Source organism: Moesziomyces antarcticus, assembly GCF_000747765.1.
Source record: "Moesziomyces antarcticus DNA, scaffold: scaffold_v10015, strain JCM 10317, whole genome shotgun sequence".
In the NCBI taxonomy this organism is placed as follows: domain Eukaryota; kingdom Fungi; phylum Basidiomycota; class Ustilaginomycetes; order Ustilaginales; family Ustilaginaceae; genus Moesziomyces; species Moesziomyces antarcticus.
The window spans coordinates 268677-288191 of NW_014638995.1; the positions used below are offsets into that span (position 1 = coordinate 268677).

At 61.3% G+C, this 19515-nt stretch overlaps 4 protein-coding genes and 1 non-coding gene across 5 annotated transcripts; 4 read left to right on the forward strand and 1 right to left on the reverse strand.

Annotated features, from left to right (window-relative positions):
* Window positions 1–3033: 3033 nt before the first annotated feature.
* Window positions 3034–6831, forward strand: PAN0_015c5126 (tcp11-domain-containing protein; the record flags this gene model as incomplete). The annotated part of the gene is made up of 1 exon (XM_014799436.1): window positions 3034–6831. One exon carries the CDS (start codon window positions 3034–3036, stop codon window positions 6829–6831), a length of 3798 nt encoding a protein of 1265 aa, XP_014654922.1.
* Window positions 6832–8306: 1475 nt separating this feature from the next.
* PAN0_015c5127 (NLI interacting factor) lies at window positions 8307–10034 on the forward strand (the record flags this gene model as incomplete). Its single annotated transcript, XM_014799437.1, has 1 exon — window positions 8307–10034. One exon carries the CDS (start codon window positions 8307–8309, stop codon window positions 10032–10034), a length of 1728 nt encoding a protein of 575 aa, XP_014654923.1.
* A 233-nt stretch (window positions 10035–10267) lies between these two features.
* PAN0_015d5128 (uncharacterized protein) lies at window positions 10268–13939 on the reverse strand (the record flags this gene model as incomplete). The annotated part of the gene is made up of 1 exon (XM_014799438.1): window positions 10268–13939. The coding sequence occupies one exon, from the start codon at window positions 13937–13939 to the stop codon at window positions 10268–10270; it is 3672 nt and encodes a 1223-aa protein (XP_014654924.1).
* A 1024-nt stretch (window positions 13940–14963) lies between these two features.
* PAN0_t015c0004 lies at window positions 14964–15081 on the forward strand. The gene is made up of 2 exons: window positions 14964–15001; window positions 15046–15081. It is a non-coding gene; the product is annotated as a tRNA-Phe (tRNA).
* Window positions 15082–15459: 378 nt separating this feature from the next.
* PAN0_015c5129 (GTP binding protein) lies at window positions 15460–18903 on the forward strand (the record flags this gene model as incomplete). Its single annotated transcript, XM_014799439.1, has 1 exon — window positions 15460–18903. The coding sequence occupies one exon, from the start codon at window positions 15460–15462 to the stop codon at window positions 18901–18903; it is 3444 nt and encodes a 1147-aa protein (XP_014654925.1).
* Between the last annotated feature and the right edge of the window lie 612 nt (window positions 18904–19515).

The window sequence follows — 19515 nt, forward strand, 5'->3', positions numbered from 1 at the left end:
AAGAGCGCACTGCTGTGGAAATCTTTTTCAGGCTTCTGGTGTGCATTCGCTTAATTCAGACACCGCCGCCCCACCACCGCCATCTGCAGGTATGGCGACCGATTCTCGCCATCACCAGTTGACCGTCGGCGATGCTGTACCAAGGCGAACATCGTTCTGAGCTGCTTACTGTATCTTGCATCAAATTAAAATAAGGTGTCACTGTGTTGAAAGCCGATGACCTGGCCTCCGGGCAGATAGGGAGCTGGGTCGGCGATGGTGCCTGATGGCGGGGCTTCAAAGGTGGACCCTAGAGAGTTGCGCGACCTGCCTTTTTGGCCGGCCTCTGTTTTTTGGTGGGTGTTGCACCCGGTCGAGGCCCCACCGGCCGGCCTTCGTTCACGCCGCAGCGTCTCTGGCGGGCGTCTTGATCTAGAGAAAATTCGCGAGATCTGCGGGTGGGGAGAGGCACACGTTAGCTCGCTGTGCACCACGTGCATTTGAGCCTGCACTGCAGCCCCGTTGACTGCAAGCCGGCTGCTCTCTGCAGGGCAGAACTGCGCACCCGGTCTTTGGTGAGAAGGATCTACCGACATCGGCGTATCGTCGGTGCAGACAAGCTTTCCCTCAAACCCACAATCGCCGCAGGGTTCTGGAACTCCAGCTCAGCCAGGTACGACACCTTTCGTAGCTTCATATCCTACGAACGCCGTCTTCATTTCGATACACATGACTTTGGCAGACTCGGTTGACCCATTGCAGCACGACCAAGCGTTGGCGTCAGGTGGGCGGCCATCGGGAAGGTTCCGTGGTGGCTGGCTGCAATGCACGGGGCCGATTCGGCGCCCTGAGACGGGCTGTTGCCCTTTTTTTCCCAAGCTCCCGTCTCGAGGCGAAATTGCTTCCGCGGCAAGGAGGGGGTGCACGTCAATTTCTGCAGGTGGCGCCGACCCAGCTTGCCGCTAAAACTCGAGGTCCGCCTCGCCTCCGCGACTCGCTTCGCGCGCTGTCCGCCATCTGCCCTCGCTGCCAGCGTCGATTGATTGCGTCGCCTTGCTAGCTTGCAAATCGCCTCAGATCGCCTCAGAATCGTCTCAGAATCGCCTCGGCATCAATCCGACCCCCGCCCCGCCTGCCCCCTGGTTGCTCGGGCGAGTAGCAACGCTCGCTTGGCACGCTCATCACCAAATTACAGCGTGCCGATCGGCCGCCTAGGGTTGACATCACTCTCGCCTCGACTGCGATTCATCGCCCGCTGCTTGATTAATCGTTCCGTTACGCCACACCCAGCTCGAGGAGACGACGGCCCAAGCACTACGCATTTCGGGCCCTTTGACCGTGGGTTGAAAATTAACAGACGGGCTGGACAGCCGAAGGGAAAGAGAGGAGAAGGAGAAGGAGTGAATATCGATTGGCCGACGCAAGCCTGGTTCGCCTTTGTCTCTGAGCGGGTTTCTAGGGCTCCCGACGTGAAACGGACCGCGCAACGCGCAATCTCGCCAAAAGAGCCCGAGAGCGGCGTGGGTTGTGCAGTTGCGAAATTGCGGTGCAGCGCTCTCAGACACAATTTCGTCGATTCCTAGACACGGCGAGGTGGCCGAAAGACAACCCAAAAGGGCGGCCTGCATCTCGCAGCGCGCCGCCGCCGCCGCCACCAGCGGCGTATCCGAAAAAAGAAATCCCAGCCCCCCCCTCAACGAGGCGCATGAACAAGGCGACGCTCCGTCACCCTTGGCCAAATTTTTTAATTTCTCGAAAAATTTCCTTTTCGATTCGAAAACCCGCAGGGTCGAGAGCCAGACCACCAAAAAACCCCGAAATTGCAAGGGCAGGCCTGCCTCCCCCTTTTTGGCCTTCACCTTCTGCGTCGTCGATGTCTGAGACTGCAACTGGAACTGCAGCTGCAAGCAAGTGCAACTGCAACTGCAACTGCACCTGCACCTGCACCTGCCCCTGCCGCTGCGCCTGGGCGGCGCCCACTTCATGCAGCCGCTGCACACGCAATGCACCGAGTTCTCAGTTTCTGCCTGCCGCACACTGCGCTGCACCTTGTGAATCACCCTGGATCCGGGCTCGTGGTCCGGTGTCATTGCGAGCGGCCGTAAGTTACCGTATGCGCACCGCTCCTCCAGGCACGGCAGTGTGGATTCGGCAAAGCACGACACTGCGAAGAGCTCGTGTTGCAAGTGCCTGTGCAATACAACTGGTGGCGACGCACTCGCAAACGTCTTTTGTGTGTGGCAGACCTGACGCACACACCGCAAGACCGAGCCAACTTCGTTTCAGCCCAGCCTCGCATCGCCTTCTCGGCTTGGCGAGCCGACCGTCCTCCGGCCCCTGGTGCGCCCTGGTGCTCCTCCTCGATGATGATGATCCTCGCTCGTTTCACCGTCTCTCACGCCTGCCCGCACCGCCCGCACCGCCCGCGCGTCGAGTCTGGACTGCAGTAGTTTGTCCACCGAGCGCCTGCCGCCTGCCAAATCCAGCCGGCTCGGCCTCTCTCCATCGCCTGATTTCGCTCGCCTGCTACTGTGTATACCCCGCCCTCGAGTTGGCGCTGCGCCCACCCTTTCACTTGACCTGCTATCGTCTTGCGCGGATCTTTCAGGTTCAGACCCAGCTTGCGTTGCTGTAGCTTGCACTCGGCTGCTCTTTGCTCCTGACATCATCCTCTCCTGCCACCATATCCCCTCGTCGACCCTAGTCCTGATCGCTCCGTCGTATACATCGTCGTGTACACCCTCGCCTTTGCATTGCGCACCACCCGCACTTCCAACCTTGCATTTCTCTAGCATCACCAACATCACAGCACCGGGTGCAACTTTGCTTGATCTTGTTCCTAAGCAGCCTTGACTTGGCGCTACGCTTCGTGGACGCCAGCACTCCAGAACCTCCTCTCACCGGATCGCCATCGTCTCGACACATCGTATGCCCTTGTAAAGTCCAGCGTGCGGCGTCGATTTTAGGCTTGCTCGCTCAACGCCAGACTGCATCGCAACTTTGCGCACCGGCCCCGCCATCTCCTCGTCGTCCGTCGACCGCCCTCGTACCATCATGGACGCCTCGGCCGACGACCCGCAGCGCTTCCGAATCCGTCGATCGCCGTCGATCGGCACCTCCGCCGCCGCCGTCGGTCCAGCATCGACGAGATCCGGCAAGAGAAAGCTCTCGACCGCAGCATTCGCCTCTTCGCCCAGCATGGCGCCTCATCCTCCATCGTCACCCATCGCCTCGGAGCATCCGACCGACGAGCTCAAGCTCAAGCAGGGCATTCAGACCGCTTCGCAAGCCGCCAGCACATCACGATCCACCGTCGATGCCTCCGATGCAACCAGCAGCAACGCAGAGTCTTCGTCCGCCGCCGCGGCTCATCCGAATGCCTCGGCTTCTCATGCCCAGTTTCACGAATGGCAAGATCAGCGCAGATGCCATTCGGTGCTCGCCGACTACGACTATTTGCACCCGACCGAGGACCGACGCGACCCACGAAGCTCCAACGCCCGCCTCGTCATGCCAGTCTCGCAGCAGTCCCAGGCGGTGGCATGCAGCTCATCTCATGACCGCCCAGCTAGTGAGATGGACTCCCACACTTCGTTGCAACCACCTCCGATAGCGCTTCAGCACGACGACTCGGCAAACGACGTCACACGCGACACTGCTCCAAGCCACACCGGTTTGGGGCCGAGTCCGTCGCTTCCGCTCAGCCCAGAATGCAACGTCTCGCCCTCGCCCTCGTTTGCTGCTTACGGATATCCCGACACACCACCCCGTGTTTCTCAGCGTCTTTCGTCTTCGTTGTCGCAAGATCGACCCGGCACTGCCGGCGCATCCACCTCGGCTGCCGCCTCGTCTCACCGTCTTTCCAGCATCGCCGAATCGTCAAACGAGCGAGCAGGCCCAGCAGACGCTTGCAGCACAAATCACATTGCATCGGAGACGTCGCGTCCGTGGACGAGAGCGACGTCTTTGAGATTCGACCAAGCCGAGCAGCGTGAGCGCTCGCCGCTTGGTGAGGCGACGCACCATGCATCGCAGTCGCAAGATCCCTTCCGCCTGCAGCCCGTTCCGCCGTCGAAGCGTCGAAAGCTGGACGATTCCCTTGCAGGCTCAACTCATGCTGATCTCGGGTCGCCCACTCGCATCGACGACACGCAGCGCTCGAGCGACGCTGGCGTTGCGTCTGACTCTGCGCAGGTACGCAGCAGTGTCGAGACGAAGGCAGGTGAGGCGCTCTCTGAAGACAAGCCTGGCTTCCTCAACCACACCCAACGCGCTGCTTTGGTCCCGTCCGCTCAGCCAAGCGCCTCTGCGTCTTTGTCCGTAGCGAGGACTTCGTCGGCACACGCCGCTCGCCTCGACCAATCCACAGATGCGAGACACGCTGCTCATGCCCCTGCCACCACCACCCGCAACGCGCACGCCGAGGCGATCCAGCGAAAGCAGCATGCCTGGCCGAGCCGCAAGTACTCGCGCCTCACACGTGCTCAGAGCGTGCCCAACCTGCGTGCCAAGGCCACGCTCGACGTCTCGGCGCCGTCGCATCACCGCCTCATCCTGCCCAACCATCTGGCCGGCTACGTCTCGTCGCACTCGCGACAGAGCCGCTCTGGTCAGAACGGGTCCAAGGGCTCGACAATGCGACTCTCTAAGGGGCTGCCACTCAACCTCGCACATTACTCTGTCGGGACCAGCAGCTCACGCTCGCGATCGACGTTTACACCCACGCTGCATCCGCCCATCACACGGCACACGCTGCGCGAGCTCGACCTGCTCGAGATCCTCAAGAACCCGCAGCTCCGCCACGACGTTGTCTTCGATCCCAACGTCCAGTTCCGCCCCAACTTTGATGGCGAGCGCGGCAGGCGCAAGCGCGAGGCCGGCGAGAGATACTGGGCTGCTGTTGTCCGCGAGATTGAGACCGGCTGCACCTGCACCGCCTTTTCGCATGGCCAGCTTCTGCCGTGCACGTGTCGCGCCAAGGGTCGTTCGCTGCCCGCCGGTGTAGCGTGTCTGCGGGATGCAGCGGCTGGCCCCGATGGCAAGCGCGATTCCAAGGGCAGGCCGCCGCTGCCCAACTCGCGTATTCCGTCGAGGATCCCACTGCTGGTGCAGGAGTTGCGCACGATCTGCCTCTCGATTCTGCCATCCAACTACCCCGCCGACTCGGCCGGTGTGGTGGCAGAGGAGGCTTCAGCCACATCTACTGACGACAGCAAGGTGGGCGACGAAGCTGGTTCCGACCGCGACCGTCTGGCTTCGGAGAAAGCGGCTGCTTCGGCCTCGTCTGGCGTTCCTTCGTTGGCCACGACGCACCACCAACTCATTGCACACACGCTGGACCCGCACCTGATCGCACAGGAGCTGCAGCACGGCGTGCTGGACGTGCCTGCGCTCATCACGTTTATGGGATCGATCCTCAAGCTGCACTGCGCGCCGATGCGCGACGAGGCGATCGAAAAGATGGTCGAGGTGGTGTGCATCGACCACGACATCGGCAAGGGTCTGCGACTCTGTTTCGAGATCCTCGAGCTGATGAAGCTCGACATTGCCAACCACCAGCTGCGGTCGGCGCGGCCGTTCCTGGTGGAGACGGCGGTGGACTTTGAGATCCGCTGGTTCAAGGAGCAGATCGAGCAGGGCAAGATGTCGCTAGACAAGACGACCGCCTGGATGCGACACGCACTGAGCGAGGCGAGCGACGATTCGGGCCTGCCGCGCAGCCAAGTGATGGTGACGGCATTCAACCGCGGCATGCTGCAGCTCATCTTTGATGTGCCGGGCACGCTGCCCGTGCTGTCGCAGGTGGCCACGCCGCTGGGCTCGCCGTCGTCGTCGTCGCTCAACAACACCTTTGCCACGCTCTACCCAGAGACGTTCCAGTTTGACGCGTACCGCATGATGACGTTCCACAACGATGTGTCGGACCTGACGATCGTATATATGCTGCTGCTGCTCTTCCGCCAGCTGTGCGGCACGCCGCTGGACGACGGTGCGCCGCTGCCGGCGTGCGTGGGCAGCCTGGTGCAGCGCCAGCTCAAGAGCATCAAGGGCGAGATCTGGTGTCTGCTCAACGACGCCAATCTGTGCCTGTCGGGCTCGGGCGGCACGTCTTCCGCGCCTGCGGGGGCGTCCTCGGCGAGTGGCCCTAGCCGACGTGCAGCAGGCGTGGAGGGTAAGCCGTTCCTCGGCAGCGCCGGCGGCTTTGCCAAGCTCGACCATCCGCGTTGGCGACGCGCGATGCAGAATGTGCTTCTCCAGATCGCCGCGCGCGCCGCAGCGGTGCAGACGGCGGCGCGAACGGGCACGTCGGACCCGAGTGCGGTCAAGACGGCGGCGCCGTCGGCCAAGACGCAGCAGCTGCTCAACTCGTGGATGGAGACGAATCTGCGCAGCGGATCGGCGCTGCACAAGATCTGCCAGAGCCGGCTGCGCGATGTGGTGCTGGGCATGCTGACGGACAAGGTGCGCAGCAGCCTGCAGATCGTCGCGGCTGTGCCTGCGGCCGTGCCTGCGGCCGCCAGCAAGGGTGGCGAGCCTAGTGCAAGCCAGCAGAAGCGCGCAAGCTCGAGCGAAGACGGCGATGCAGATGACGGTGCATCGGCGTCCAAGAGGCACCGCACCGATGCTGGTTCGGACGCCACGAGCAGCGACCAGGTGACCAACGCTGCGGGTGTCGCGGCCGGCACGGGCACGCCCTGGGACGCTGCGATGAACCGCGCGGGGCTGGAGCCGTTTGCGGCCGAGATCCGATTGCTGTCGGACCGAGTGGCCAAGGTGGCGACGTTCCACCTGCGCGTCTTCCGCCACCTGTACGAAGGCTTTGAGGCTGGCCGCGCCCAGCCAGCCCAATAGCCGTCGTCGTCGTCGTCGTCGTCGTCGTCGTCGTCGTCGTCGTCGTCGTCGTCGTAGTTGAGGCCATTTGGCCACAGCATTTACCTCTTCATTGTTTCACATCAAGGACATTGCCTATCAGATTCAACGAGCAACTACACTATATTCGCATGACTTTTGACGCTGCTGGCTGCGAGCAAGCTGATGGAACATGAGAGCTGTGGAGGAAATGCGGTGACTGGAAGGGGGATGAGTTGGGTGTTTGCGTGATGAGCTGCAGGCTGCAGAGTGCTGATCGTCGTGCATGCCTGTGCAGCGGAGGTGCATGGGGCTGCGGCTTGTGGTTGGGTGGGGCATCTGAGGAGCCAGCCACGGGCGGGCGGAAGAAAAAAGGTTCTTGGATGGAAACAATTTTGGTTCGGTGTGCATTTGGCACCCCGGCACGACGGAATGCAGCTCTTTTGACTCGGCTGGTGTTGTTTACCGCCCCTCCTGCCTGCGACTCTACATCCAAGGTGAACTGCATCTCTTTACTTTGCAGCTTCTGGATGTTCAAGGTGCGGTGAGTCGAGTCGATGTGGTCTGCATGGATGGCGCCGAGGGTGGCTGGGGATGGGGCTGAAGGTGAGTGGCAGCGCCCGCAAGGCTCGATGTCTTGCCGAGCTGGAGCAAAATGCAGTTCAGCCGGAGAGAGAGAGAGAGAGGGTTGGCAGCAACAGAGCGGCGCGAGCGAGCGCGCCCAGCGAGGCAGAGGGGTTGGTGGGCCAGGACGCAACTAATTTTGGACGCAATTTTGGCTGCGGGCAAATGCTTGGCCGCGCGGGTCTTTGGATTGCGCGAGGGCGAGGGCGAGGGCGAGGGCGAGGGCTCTGGCAAATTGGGTGTTGTTGTGGGGGACTTGAACCGCAAAGGCGCGCTCTGGTATGAGAGAATGGGTGCATGGGCGCACGCAAGCCCGCCGTCTCTTTGCGACCGCCTGCGCTGCTGGGCTGCTGCCTCGCGCGCATCGTCGTATGCGAGAGCGACCGTCGTTCTCCAACCCGCCTACAACCCCCTGTTCTTTGCTCCACGATCCCCAGACTCTTGCTCAACACCACATCGACTTACTCTGTCCCCCCTCTCTCTGTTCTCTCTTCGTTGGATCCTCTGCACACCCTTTCGGAATCCGCATCAACCATCGCATCGTCCCAATTTCGGCCTCAACGCCAAATCGACCCAGTTCGCTCTTTGCACCGTTCCATCAATTCGACACCACAGCCCCACATCCAAGGCGAGGCGTACTTTCAACTCGCGCGCATCATACAAAGCATATTCGCTGGGCCGGCAACTGCATAGCTCGAATTCGCATCGCAGCGTCGATCCCTCGCCTGCCATCCAGCTGACCCGCTTAGCGCCAGCAACTGCAGCGTCGCAAGTGTTCGCCGGCTCCTCCGATCCACGTACGAGTTTCGGCAGATCCGCATCGTGGCAGTGTCTCACGCTGCAAAGTTGGCGCGATGAGTTCGTCGTCGCCCATCACGAGTGTGCCGGATCCGTCGGATTCGTCCGCACTCGCCTCGATCATCACACAGGTGCAGCCTGGGCAGGCGGCGCCTGTGGTGCGTCGTCCCGCAGCGCCGTCCAAGTCCAACGCGCAGACGGACGCATCGCGGAAGAAGAAGAAGAAAAAGAAGAGCGCTGTTGCCGATGCTGCGCGCGATGAGGCGGCGCAGCTGCGGTCGCAGGACCAGGCGGTGGCCGAGGCGGCTCGGCTGGGCTCCGAGGCTGCGCAGTCGCAAGCACGCGCCAACACCAAGACGACAGCTGCGGGTACGGCTGCAGAAGCACCGACGCAAGAGACAGACTCGGCGGCACCACAACATTCGCATCAGGCCTCGTCAACGCTCGTCGGCACATCGACGGCCGGCGATACGCTGGGTCGCAGCGCGGTGCTGGGCGTGTCGGACTCGCCGGTGGTGGGTTCGGACCAGCCAGCCGAGCGAGTGGCACAGACTGCACCGATCGACTCTGAGAAATCCAACCCGACCGCAACAGAGAGCAGCGAGGGAACGGTCGACAAGGACGGGCTCATCGATGTGCCTCCGCGTAAGCATGCGGGTGAAGCGGTTGCCAAGCCCGCAGCTGCAGCTGCACCTCGACCCGCAGCGGCGGCTGCGAAACCCTCCCCCGCGCGCCCCGTGGCTGCATCGGGCCCTTCCAAGGCTGGCAAGAAGCCCGGACTCGGCGCGCGCCTGGTGGCGCTACTCACCTGTTCGTCGGCTACATCCGCCGAGGTGCGCCACGAGATGCAGGAGAAGCAGCGCGCTCCTGCCAGCGTTGCCGCGCGCAATGTCAAACCGCCCACTGCCGCCGCTGTTGCACCACGCACACCCACCAAGCCCACGCCTGCGGGCGGTGAGTACGAAACCACGCCCGGTGGGGGCACCAAGCTTCCGCGCGACGAGACGGGTAACGTCATGTCCGGAGCGGTGGTCCCACCGGGTGCAGCGTTTGTGACGGCTGACGAGGCGCGGAAATCTCGATCGTCGCTGGCGGATTCGGAGGATTCCGTATCGGACGATGACGACGAGATGGACATGGACGATATGGACTATCTTACAGACGACCAGACTGAAGAGCAGCGATTGATCCTTCAGGGCGGGATTGGGATTCCCGTGGACGAGCATGGAAACCCGCAACCGTTGTTGACGGAAATTGGACCGCAGGATCATGGACGCAAGTGTCTGGTTTTGGATCTCGACGAGACCTTGGTTCATTCGAGCTTCAAGATGATCCAGAACGCCGACTTTATCGTGCCGGTCGAAATCGACGGTACGGTTCACAATGTCTATGTGATCAAGCGACCGGGGGTGGACGAATTCATGCGCCAGATGGGCGAGATCTACGAAGTCGTCGTCTTTACCGCAAGCTTGTCCAAATACGCCGACCCCGTACTCGACATGTTGGACATTCATCATGCGGTTCGACATAGGTTGTTTAGGGAGAGCTGTTACAATCACAAGGGCAACTACGTCAAGGACCTCAGCCAACTAGGAAGACCCATTGCCGATACCATCATCATCGACAATTCTCCCGCCAGCTACATTTTCCATCCCAACAACGCCGTGCCCGTCAGCAGCTGGTTCAATGACCCCCACGATACCGAACTCACAGACCTCTGCCCCTTTTTGGCCGATCTGGCAAATGTAGACGACGTAAGAGCCGTCCTTGACGGCTCACTCTAAGTTATACCCCCATCTTCCCCCACTCCTTCCAATACGCCCCAATTAAGCTCCAGTCTTATCTCATCGTCCAGTTCAATCTTTTCCCCCGCCCTCAATCTGCACCACACACACATACACACACACGTCTTAGAATCTCAACTCCCACACCATGCGTATCCTTCTTTGTAGAGAGCAAGGACGAGCTGGATTATCACGGGGCGCAGATGAAATGGTCAAAGGAAGTAGAGGGCGGACTACAGCTCGATGCCCGAGTCGCGATCGTCGTCCGCGGCGGCGGCGGCGTCGACGAGCGCCTTGAGCGGCGCAGTGGACGCGCTGGTGGCCGAGGACGGGAGGCGGTTGATCGCGCGGCCCAGCGCGGTGCACAGCTCGGTGATCGTGTCGAGGCCCGCGTCGAGCTCGTCGAGCTCGTGCGCGCTCGCCTCGTCTAGCGCCGCAGCCGGTGCCGCAGCCGAGACGAGCTTGCGCACGTGCAGCGTGGTGGCATGCACGCGCTTGACGTCGGTGCGCGCGTCGGCAAACATGCGCAGGAAGCTGAGCCAGGCGAGCAGGAGCACGGCGCGCGCATCCACCTCGTTGCGCGGCGCCGGCGTGGTCGCTGGCTCCGGAGCGGCGTTGGCATCGACAAAGGCGTACAGCGCCGCGACGCTCGCCAGCTCGCTCTGCGTGGACAAAGGCTGGTCGCGCAGCATCGAGGCGACGTGGCGTGCGACACCGAGGTTGCCCAGCACCGCCGACCACGTTGCCAGCGTCACCTGTGCCATTTGCCATGCGCGTGGCGTGGGTGGCGCAGTGCGTGCGAGCATCGTTATCTCGGCATGCAGTTCGCGACGAGTCTCGGCATCGTGCACCACGTCCAGCTCGAGCCTCTGCTTGGACTGCATCGATACGAAGCCGTGCACGAGCTTGGACGGAGCCACCGACGACGAAGGGCACGAAGCGCGCACCACGCTGGCCAGCAGACGGTTCCACACCGCGGTTAGGCGCGCGCAGTAGTGCACGTCGGCAATACCGAGCACTGCCGAGTACTCGTAGTCGCGCAGGTCGCTGGATGCAGACGCGGTCGCGAGCATGTCGAGCGCAGTGTCCAGATCGAGCGACAGCACTGACGAGAGCCACGACGCACTCTCGACCTGAGCCAGGCCGTCGTCCTTGTGAAGCGCAGAGGGCGTCGAGCTCTCGGCGTCGGCCGCACGAAGACACGAGCGTGCCTCGATCCAGAGCGAGTCGGCAAAGTCCTGGGCCGAGTTGACACCGTCGCCGAGGCGTGCAAACGCGAGCGCGAGCGTAGCCAGCAGTCGAGGTCGCACCGAAGCGGGGTCTCGCGAGGCGGCATGGGACGAGCCGCGAATGTATTGACTGTTGGCGAGGCGAAGTGCGGTGTGCAGACGAAGGAGCGAAGAAGTCTGAGCTTTGGCTTCGCACAGCGTCTCCACCTCGAGTAGGCGGCACAGCGCGCCAGCCTCGTCGCTTGACATGTGCTTGATCGGCACGAATCTGTGAAGACGAGAGTTGCGGCCGAGGACGAGATGCAAGCTGGACCCGAGGACCGAAGGAAGAGCCATGGGAGCAGAGAGGGGGGCTGAGACGTTGGAGCGAGTGGCCGAGTCGAAGGCAGCGACGCCGATGTCGCCCTTGGTCAACGACATGCGCAGCTTGCGGCTCGACTCGGCAGAATCCACGGATGATGCACCGTCGGAGCTGACAGACGCATCGACTGAAGACGAGCGTGCCTTTGGGAGGAAACGGGAAAAGATGGGCCAGACGAGGAAGAGGAAGAGGAAAGCGAAGGATACGATGCGCAGCACCTCGAAGGCAAGTGCGTGCGAGGGAACGCTGTCAAAGGCGTGCGGATCCTGGGCGATGGACAAGGAAGGGGCCACGTATCCTGCGGAGCGCTTGAGCAGCTGACGACCTGCGCCCACCATGAGCTTTGCGGGAGCGGGGCGGGCGACGGCTTCGGATGCGTCCGAGGCAGATGCATCGAGGGCAAATTCGGCACCAGAGCCGATGAAGCTGATGCCGAGGAAGGTGGCGAGCATGTAGCGCGAGGAGGCGACGGAGGAGAGGGTGGCGGCGATGCCGGAACGACGGCCCCGGCCGGCCTTGGATCCGGTGCGACTTCTGGCTGAAGGGGGGGAGGAGGACGAGGCGCTGTTGTAGGAGCTTTCGCCCGTGTCGGCTTCATCGTCGTCTTCGTCAGCCTCGTCGTCATCGTCGTCGTCATCGGCGCCGGCGTTGAGGGAGGCGTCGGCCTCGTCCTGGGCCTCCTCGTCTTCCATGGCGGCTGCGGCTGCTGCGAAGGCCTCCTGCTCTGCGACGACCTTGTCCATCTCTGCCTCCCAGAGTTCGAGGAGCTCCTCGCCTCCCTCGAGACTGCGGACGAGTTCGCGGAGGCCGGCGACCTCGCTGGTGAGGCGCAACTCTCTGGACTTCAGGTACTTGATGTAGTCTGTGGCCTTGCCGAGGATGGTGGCCTTGTTGAGCTTGGTGGCGGCGGGGACGCCATCGACGAGGTCTTCCTCCTGCTGCGCCTTGCGACTGCGACGACCGGAGGGGGTCTTGCGTGGGCGAATCTCGCGGAGCGCAGGTACGGCGCGACGAAGGGCGGCGATGCGGTCGTTGATGTTGTTGCGATATCTGCGCTCGATGGCGTTGTGTGCAACCTTTTTCTGCTGGCGGGTGGCGGGGTCGAGGTGCTGTTTGTCGGCGGAGGTGGCGGAAGCTGATGTTTGGGATGTAGCCTGCGTGGAGGCGAGGGCACTGGCAGCGTTCGCTGCGGCCTGGCTTTCTTGTAGTCGCTTTGCTTTGAGCCTTTGGATGGCGGCGAGGGCGGTGGCGTTACTTCCGACTTCCATGTGGGGCAGCTTGCTGCTCATGTGGTTGATGGTTGGTGGCGCTGGCGCTGGCGCTGCCACTTTGGCCGATGGTTTGGACTCGGATGGTGCCGAGGTTGACTTTGCCTTTTTGGGCTTGCGTGTGGCGGAGTCAGGATCCGGTTGTGGCGGTGCAGCTTTGGAGTTCTTCCTTGCGATTGTTGATGAAGAAGTTTGCGCGAGTGCAGCGTCCGACTCGGGTGCATCTGCTCCACGTTTGGTGCCGACGAGGGTGGTGGTGTGGTTGTGGATTGGTTCGACAGATGTCGCGGTGGTCTCGCTGTACGGCTCGGACACTGTCGGAGGGTGTAGGTTGTTTGCGGTGGCAGGCGCGAGGAAGTTTGGGTTCCATGACTGTGCGTGTGCGTTGTTGGGCGGGATGGAGGCGGGTGGGAGCTGAACGGTGTGCAAGCCGAAGGGCGAAGTGGACGAGGTTGCCTGGACGGCAAAGTTGTGCGCGAAGGGGGAGGTGGTGTCGGAGCCTGCGTAGGATTGAGGATACGAGGCGTTGGAGAGGTCGAGGCTACCGTCGGGGCTGAATGCGGTTCCAGCTTGGGAGGCCACGGAGAAGGAAAGGTTGCGAGGATTGGAGCCGAGGTCCGAATCGGGCGGGGTAGGGAAATTGGATGCACCGTAGATGAGGTCGTTGATGCTGTTGGGGCTTGCGCCGCTGTCGCTGGAACCCGAGACGAAGGAGCCGGCATAGGAAGCAGAGAAGGAGGCGAGCGAGGGTGGAGCCTCGAGATCGACAAAGTGGTCAGAGGGGAGGGTTGCGTCGAGGATGGAGCGCATCATGGAGTCGTAGTCGTCGCTGGACCAGGGGCCCGACGGCTGGTTGTCGAGGACCATATCGGATTGCTGCTTGGAAGCGACGATGGTGGGCAGCATGTGCTGGAAGGCGGACATGGAGTCGTGGTGCGGAAGAGGAGGTTGCAGAAGCTGCGAGCGGGTGTCAAGAGGAGTGGCAGACTGGTAGAGATGCTGCTCCTGCTTTCTCGGACTGCCGGGTGGTGGAGCGCCGGTGCTCATCGAGGCGCAGAACATGTCGCTTTTGTCCAAGTATTATAGAAGAGGGACGCGGTTCTTTGTGATGCTCCTTTTGCTGGTTGAGATGGTGTGCAGTGAAGAGAGGAGAGCGAGAGTGTGAAGGCAAAGGAGTGGACACCGGGATCGAGTTGGAAGTCGATCTCTGCTGTGCTGGATGGCGGAGAGGACGGATGGCAAGTGCTAGCGAGGTTGGATGATGCGGCGCCTGCGAGTCGAAGCGGTTCAAGTGTGCGGCGTAGTGGATGTGGCAGAAAGAGCGGATGGCTAGCGAGCGTGTCTGAAAGAGAGAGAGAGAGAGAGAGAGTAGTGGCTGTGACTGTGACGAGGAGAGAGAGAGCTTCGAGCAGCAGCGCCGCGTCGAATGCCGCACGGCAACCGCCTGACAGGCGCCTCAGCAGAGCGTGGCAGCAGCAGCAGCAGCAGCGGCGGAGGCGTAAAGGGCCGCCATCGTACGATTTCGAGTGTGGAGCAGCCGCGCCTCTCTGTGGGATTCTTTTCGGCATGGCCGGACGTGCAATCAGCTCAGAACCCTGCATCTGCTGTTGCTGCTCTTCGGCACTGCCGCAATCTTTTCTGAGCTGTCTTGGCTCTTGCTGGCTGTACTGCAATGCCACACCGCAATCCAGATCAAAGCAAGGACCGCCCACAACGAGGATCGAGCTCAGAGCGTCGTCCGGCTTGGCGGGTGAGCCTTAAAATTTCCAATGCCACGCCTCGCTGCCTATCCAAAATGTCACGCCACTTCGGTCGCGCGTGCCAATCTCGCCTTCTGCTGCCGCCAACTTACTCGTCACTCTCAGCCGCTGGGACCCCTTTGCTTAGCCCACAGCCTCGTTTCCGTTGCCACACTCAGACGATGGCTCATTCATCCCTGCAAGCAACCCAACACCATCACAGAACACCATCCAACAACAATGGAGCAACTTGTCGGCAAGAGAGTAGAGACGATCCCGGTGATGAGAGCGCAGGATTCATAATTGCAACGTTTGGCCGTCTCCCGCAACGAGCTTCTTTAGCTCAGTTGGTACGAGCGTCCGACTGAAGAATTCAGTTTCACCAGTCGCCACTGCCTGCAGTGGACATACGGTATCGGGAGGTCACCTGTTCGACCCAGGTAAGGAGCATTCGTTTTCTTTTTGCGTTACCAAGATCTCTGCTTATGTAAGGCTCTATAAGAGCTAAAGTGAGCGTGCTCCACTCGCGCCGGAAATTTTTTCGAGAAACTCGAGTGCAGCAGCAGAAGCAGCAGCAGCAGCAGCAAAAGAAAGACCCTTTCGAGGTTTCTTTTGGTGGCAGCCACGGCAACCTCCTCCAACTCAGCCTCCGCGCTCTCCAACCACACCCACACCCACACCCACTCTCGCTCCTTCCACCACAGAGTCTCGCGCCATCACCTGCAATCTACTAACTCGTCGCAGCCAGGCAGGGCGCTAGAGCAGACTCGCAACTCGCACATCCTCGCTGCTACACCTTGACGCAGCTCGCCGCCGCTGCTCGCAGCCATGGCCGACGCTCAGCAGGCCAACAAGGCCCATCGCAAGGCAAAGACGGGCGGTAAGGCCGAGAAGGGAAAAGCCAAGCATGCCAACGGCTTCAACCCCAAGGCTTTCATCTCCGCCAACCTCAACGTCGCTCAGAAGCAGATCCTGCGCAACGCCGAAAAGGACCAGAAGCGTCTCCATGTGCCTCTCGCCGACAGGACACCCGCAGACGAGCCACCGCCCATCATCGTCGCCGTCGTCGGCCCAGAAGGTGTCGGCAAGACAACGCTCATGCGCTCCCTCATCCGCAGATACACAAAACATACGCTCGCAGAGATCAAGGGCCCCGTCACCGTCGTCACGGGCAAGAAGCGCAGGGTGACGTTCATCGAGTGCAACAACGACATCAACTCGATGATCGACGTCGGCAAGGTGGCCGATCTCGTGCTGCTCATGATCGACGGCTCGTTCGGTTTCGAAATGGAGACCATGGAGTTCCTCAACGTCCTCCAGTCGCACGGCTTCCCCAAGGTCATCGGCGTCCTCACCCACCTCGACCTCATCAAAAAGGCAAAGACGCTCAAGGCCACAAAAAAGAGGCTCAAGCAGCGTTTCTGGACCGAGATCTACGACGGCGCAAAGCTCTTCTACCTCTCCGGCATCATCAACGGTCGATACCCCGACACCGAGATTCAGAACCTCTCGCGCTTCATCGGCGTCATGAAGTTCCGTCCGCTCATCTTCCGCAACGCCCACCCGTACGTGCTTGCAGACCGCATGGAGGACCTCACACCGCGCGAAGAGATCCGCGCCAATCCCAAGGGCGATCGCACCATCACCGTGTACGGCTACCTGCGCGGCACCCATCTGCGCCCCTCGCAGCGCGTCCACATCCCCGGCGCAGGCGACCTCTCCATCACATCCATCGAGAAGCTCAACGACCCCTGTCCACTCCCCACCAACGACTCCGAGAAGCGCAGGAAGCTCTCGGACAAGGCAAAGCTCATCCATGCTCCCATGAGCGACGTCGGCGGCGTCATGTTCGACAAGGACGCCGTCTACATCAACGTCCCCGGCAGCTTCACCAAGAACGGCGACAACCACGCGGCGGCAGGCGAGGGCGAAAAGATGGTCATGGATCTGCAGGATGCCCACACCACGCTGGATACCCTTGCGGCACAGAGCGAGCTGCGACTGTTCGACTCGGACACCTCCGGACTGCGCACGGGCGACATTGCGTCGAGCGCCGAGCACGATGACGAGGATACGCTCGACTACCCGCCTCCCGCCAAGGGCAAGCGTGTTCGTCGCGCCGCGTTCGACGACGTACCCATGGACGACGACGTTGAAGACGATGACGAGCACGACGATGTAGACAGCGACGCGGACCTCGACGACGATGCCGACGAGGACGAGGAGGGATACCGCCGCCGCGCATTCTCCCGTCGAGCCGTCGAGGGAGACGAAGAAGGCACGTCCAAAGACATCCCATTTGCCGATAGCGATTCCGACATGGGACTCGGCACCGACAACGACGACGACGATGATGCACCCTCCGACGGTGATGCCGACGACCTTGACTCCGACGACGACGAGGTGGCGCCATGGAAGCGCGACCTAGCCGCACGAGCCGAGGCCACGGTGCTTGCCAACAAGAGGCGCAAACCGATCGACCTGACGCGGTTGATCTATGAGACGGACGCGACGCCGGAGCAGATTGCATCGGGCGACGTGCACGACTCGGACGATGCGGAGGAGGATATCCGCCAGATGGCCGAAGCGGACGAGGAGGATTTCTTCCGTCCTGCCGATGGATCGCGCGCAGCTCAGGGCGCCAAGGCTGGTGATGAAGAGTACCAGGACGTGCCGGACCAGGCACGTGCGGTGGTGCGCTCGCACGAACTGGACCATTGGGCACACGAGCGCGTGCTCGACTCGATCCGCCGCTTCTTCATCACGGGCGACGAGCCCGATCTCGAAGAGCGCAAGGACGGTTCGCGCGTCGAAGCTGCCCCCGTCGCCGACGATGGTTCTGAATCCGAAGCCGAGGCTCAGGAGGGCGCTGAGGAGGATGATACGGAAGATGCTCGGGCCAAGGCGCTGGCGGCGAAGAAGGAGGCGCTCAAGCGTCGGTTCGACGAGCAGTACGACGATCCCGACGCCGACACCAAGCAGGACTGGTACGACGAGCAGAAGGACGCGCTTGCCGCACAGGCTGCACTCAACAAGGCCGAGTTCGAAACGGTCGACGAGGACCTTCGTCACCAAGTGGTCGGCTATGCTCCTGGTGCATACGTTCGCATTGAGCTGAGTAAGGTTGCACACGAGCTGGTGGACCACTTTGATCCCGCCTACCCGCTCCTCGTCGGCGGCCTGTTGGCGAGCGAGGAGAGTTTCGGATTCATCCAGGTGCGCATCAAGCGACACAGATGGCATCAGAAGATCCTCAAGACCAACGATCCGCTCATCTTTTCGCTGGGCTGGCGGAGGTTCCAGTCGATCCCCGTCTACTCGTTGGACGACGGTACGCGCAACCGAATGCTCAAGTACACTCCCGAGCACATGCATTGTTTGGCATCGTTCTACGGTCCCATCTCGGCGCCCAACACGGGTTTCTGTGCGTTTAACACTCTTTCTACCAGTACGCCTTCGTTCCGGGTTAGCGCCACTGGAGTTGTACTGGATGTGGATGCGGGGTCGCAAAAGATCGTCAAGAAGCTCAAGCTCACGGGCACGCCGGCCAAGATCTACAAGAATACGGCGTTTGTGCGCGACATGTTTAGCTCTGCACTCGAAGTGGCCAAGTTTGAAGGCGCACACATCAAGACGGTTTCGGGTATTCGAGGACAGATCAAGAAGGCGCTGTCCAAGCCCGAGGGCCAGTTTAGGGCGACGTTCGAGGACAAGATCCTGATGAGCGATATCATCTTCCTGCGTGCTTGGTACACGATCCAACCACGCAAGTTCTACAACCCGGTCACGTCTCTGCTGCTCTCTGGCAACCGGGGCTGGCAGGGGATGAGGTTGACGGGTGCGGTTCGAAAGGAGCGACAACTCAAGGCGCCGAATCACATCAACTCGTCCTACCGCGACATTGAACGGACCGAACGAAAGTTCAATCCGCTCCGAGTTCCTCGAGCCTTGCAAGCGGAGTTGCCGTTCAAGTCGAAACCGAAGCAGATGAAGGCATCGACGAACCAGGGATATTTGGCCAAGAGGGCGGTGGTGTTGGAGGGCGACGAGAAAAAGGCGCTGGCGTTGCTGCAACAGATGAAGACGGTGCAGAGGGAGAAGGAGGACAAGCGCAGGAAGAAGAACCTCGAAAAGCGACAGGAACGCATCAAGATCAACCAAAAGGACGACGAAATCAAGGCTCAGAAGAGGAAGGCAGAGATGAAGGAGATCTATCGTGTGCAGGGAATGAAGGCCCAAAGCGCTGCAAAGAGGCAGAAGACCGCAAAGTAGCCTCGCAAATCCTTTCTGACTCGGATCGACACTGTTGCCATTTCCAACACGTGCTGCGAATCTTGGGTCTGACATTGTGTGCGTTGTGCGTTGTGCTTTGTGCGTTGTGCGATGGGAGTGCGAGATGGAGTTGTGATCACAAGAGCAGGCTTCGAGGCTTTGAGCTTGCGGTTTTTCGTGCTCGCTGACTCTGTTGGGTGCGAAAAAGGGCAAGCGGTTGTGTGGTGTGTACCATCAACGTGGCTCCTTCCTGTTTGCGTAAAGAAGACGGCCTAGCACAGTATCCCTGGGCCTTACCAGCATGGATGCGTCCAAATTCGATCTTGAGCCGTGTATCTTTCTTCCCCCCCTCCCCCCCGCACGCGGTCGGTCAGATGATCTTGATCTCTTGCTACGGCTCGTCGAACTACCCACCGGCTCAATAGGCCACACGTGGTTCCGAGATTCAAAGACATGCACGTGCTTGAACGAGGCTCACGCAGTGCGTGTACGCGGACAACTTACCGCATCGTGCGAGCGCAGAGACTCCAAGCCGAGCCACAATCAAAGGCCCCCCCACAACAAAAAACCGCCTCCCTTCCTCTTCTCCGAATTCCTCGAACCTTCACAACC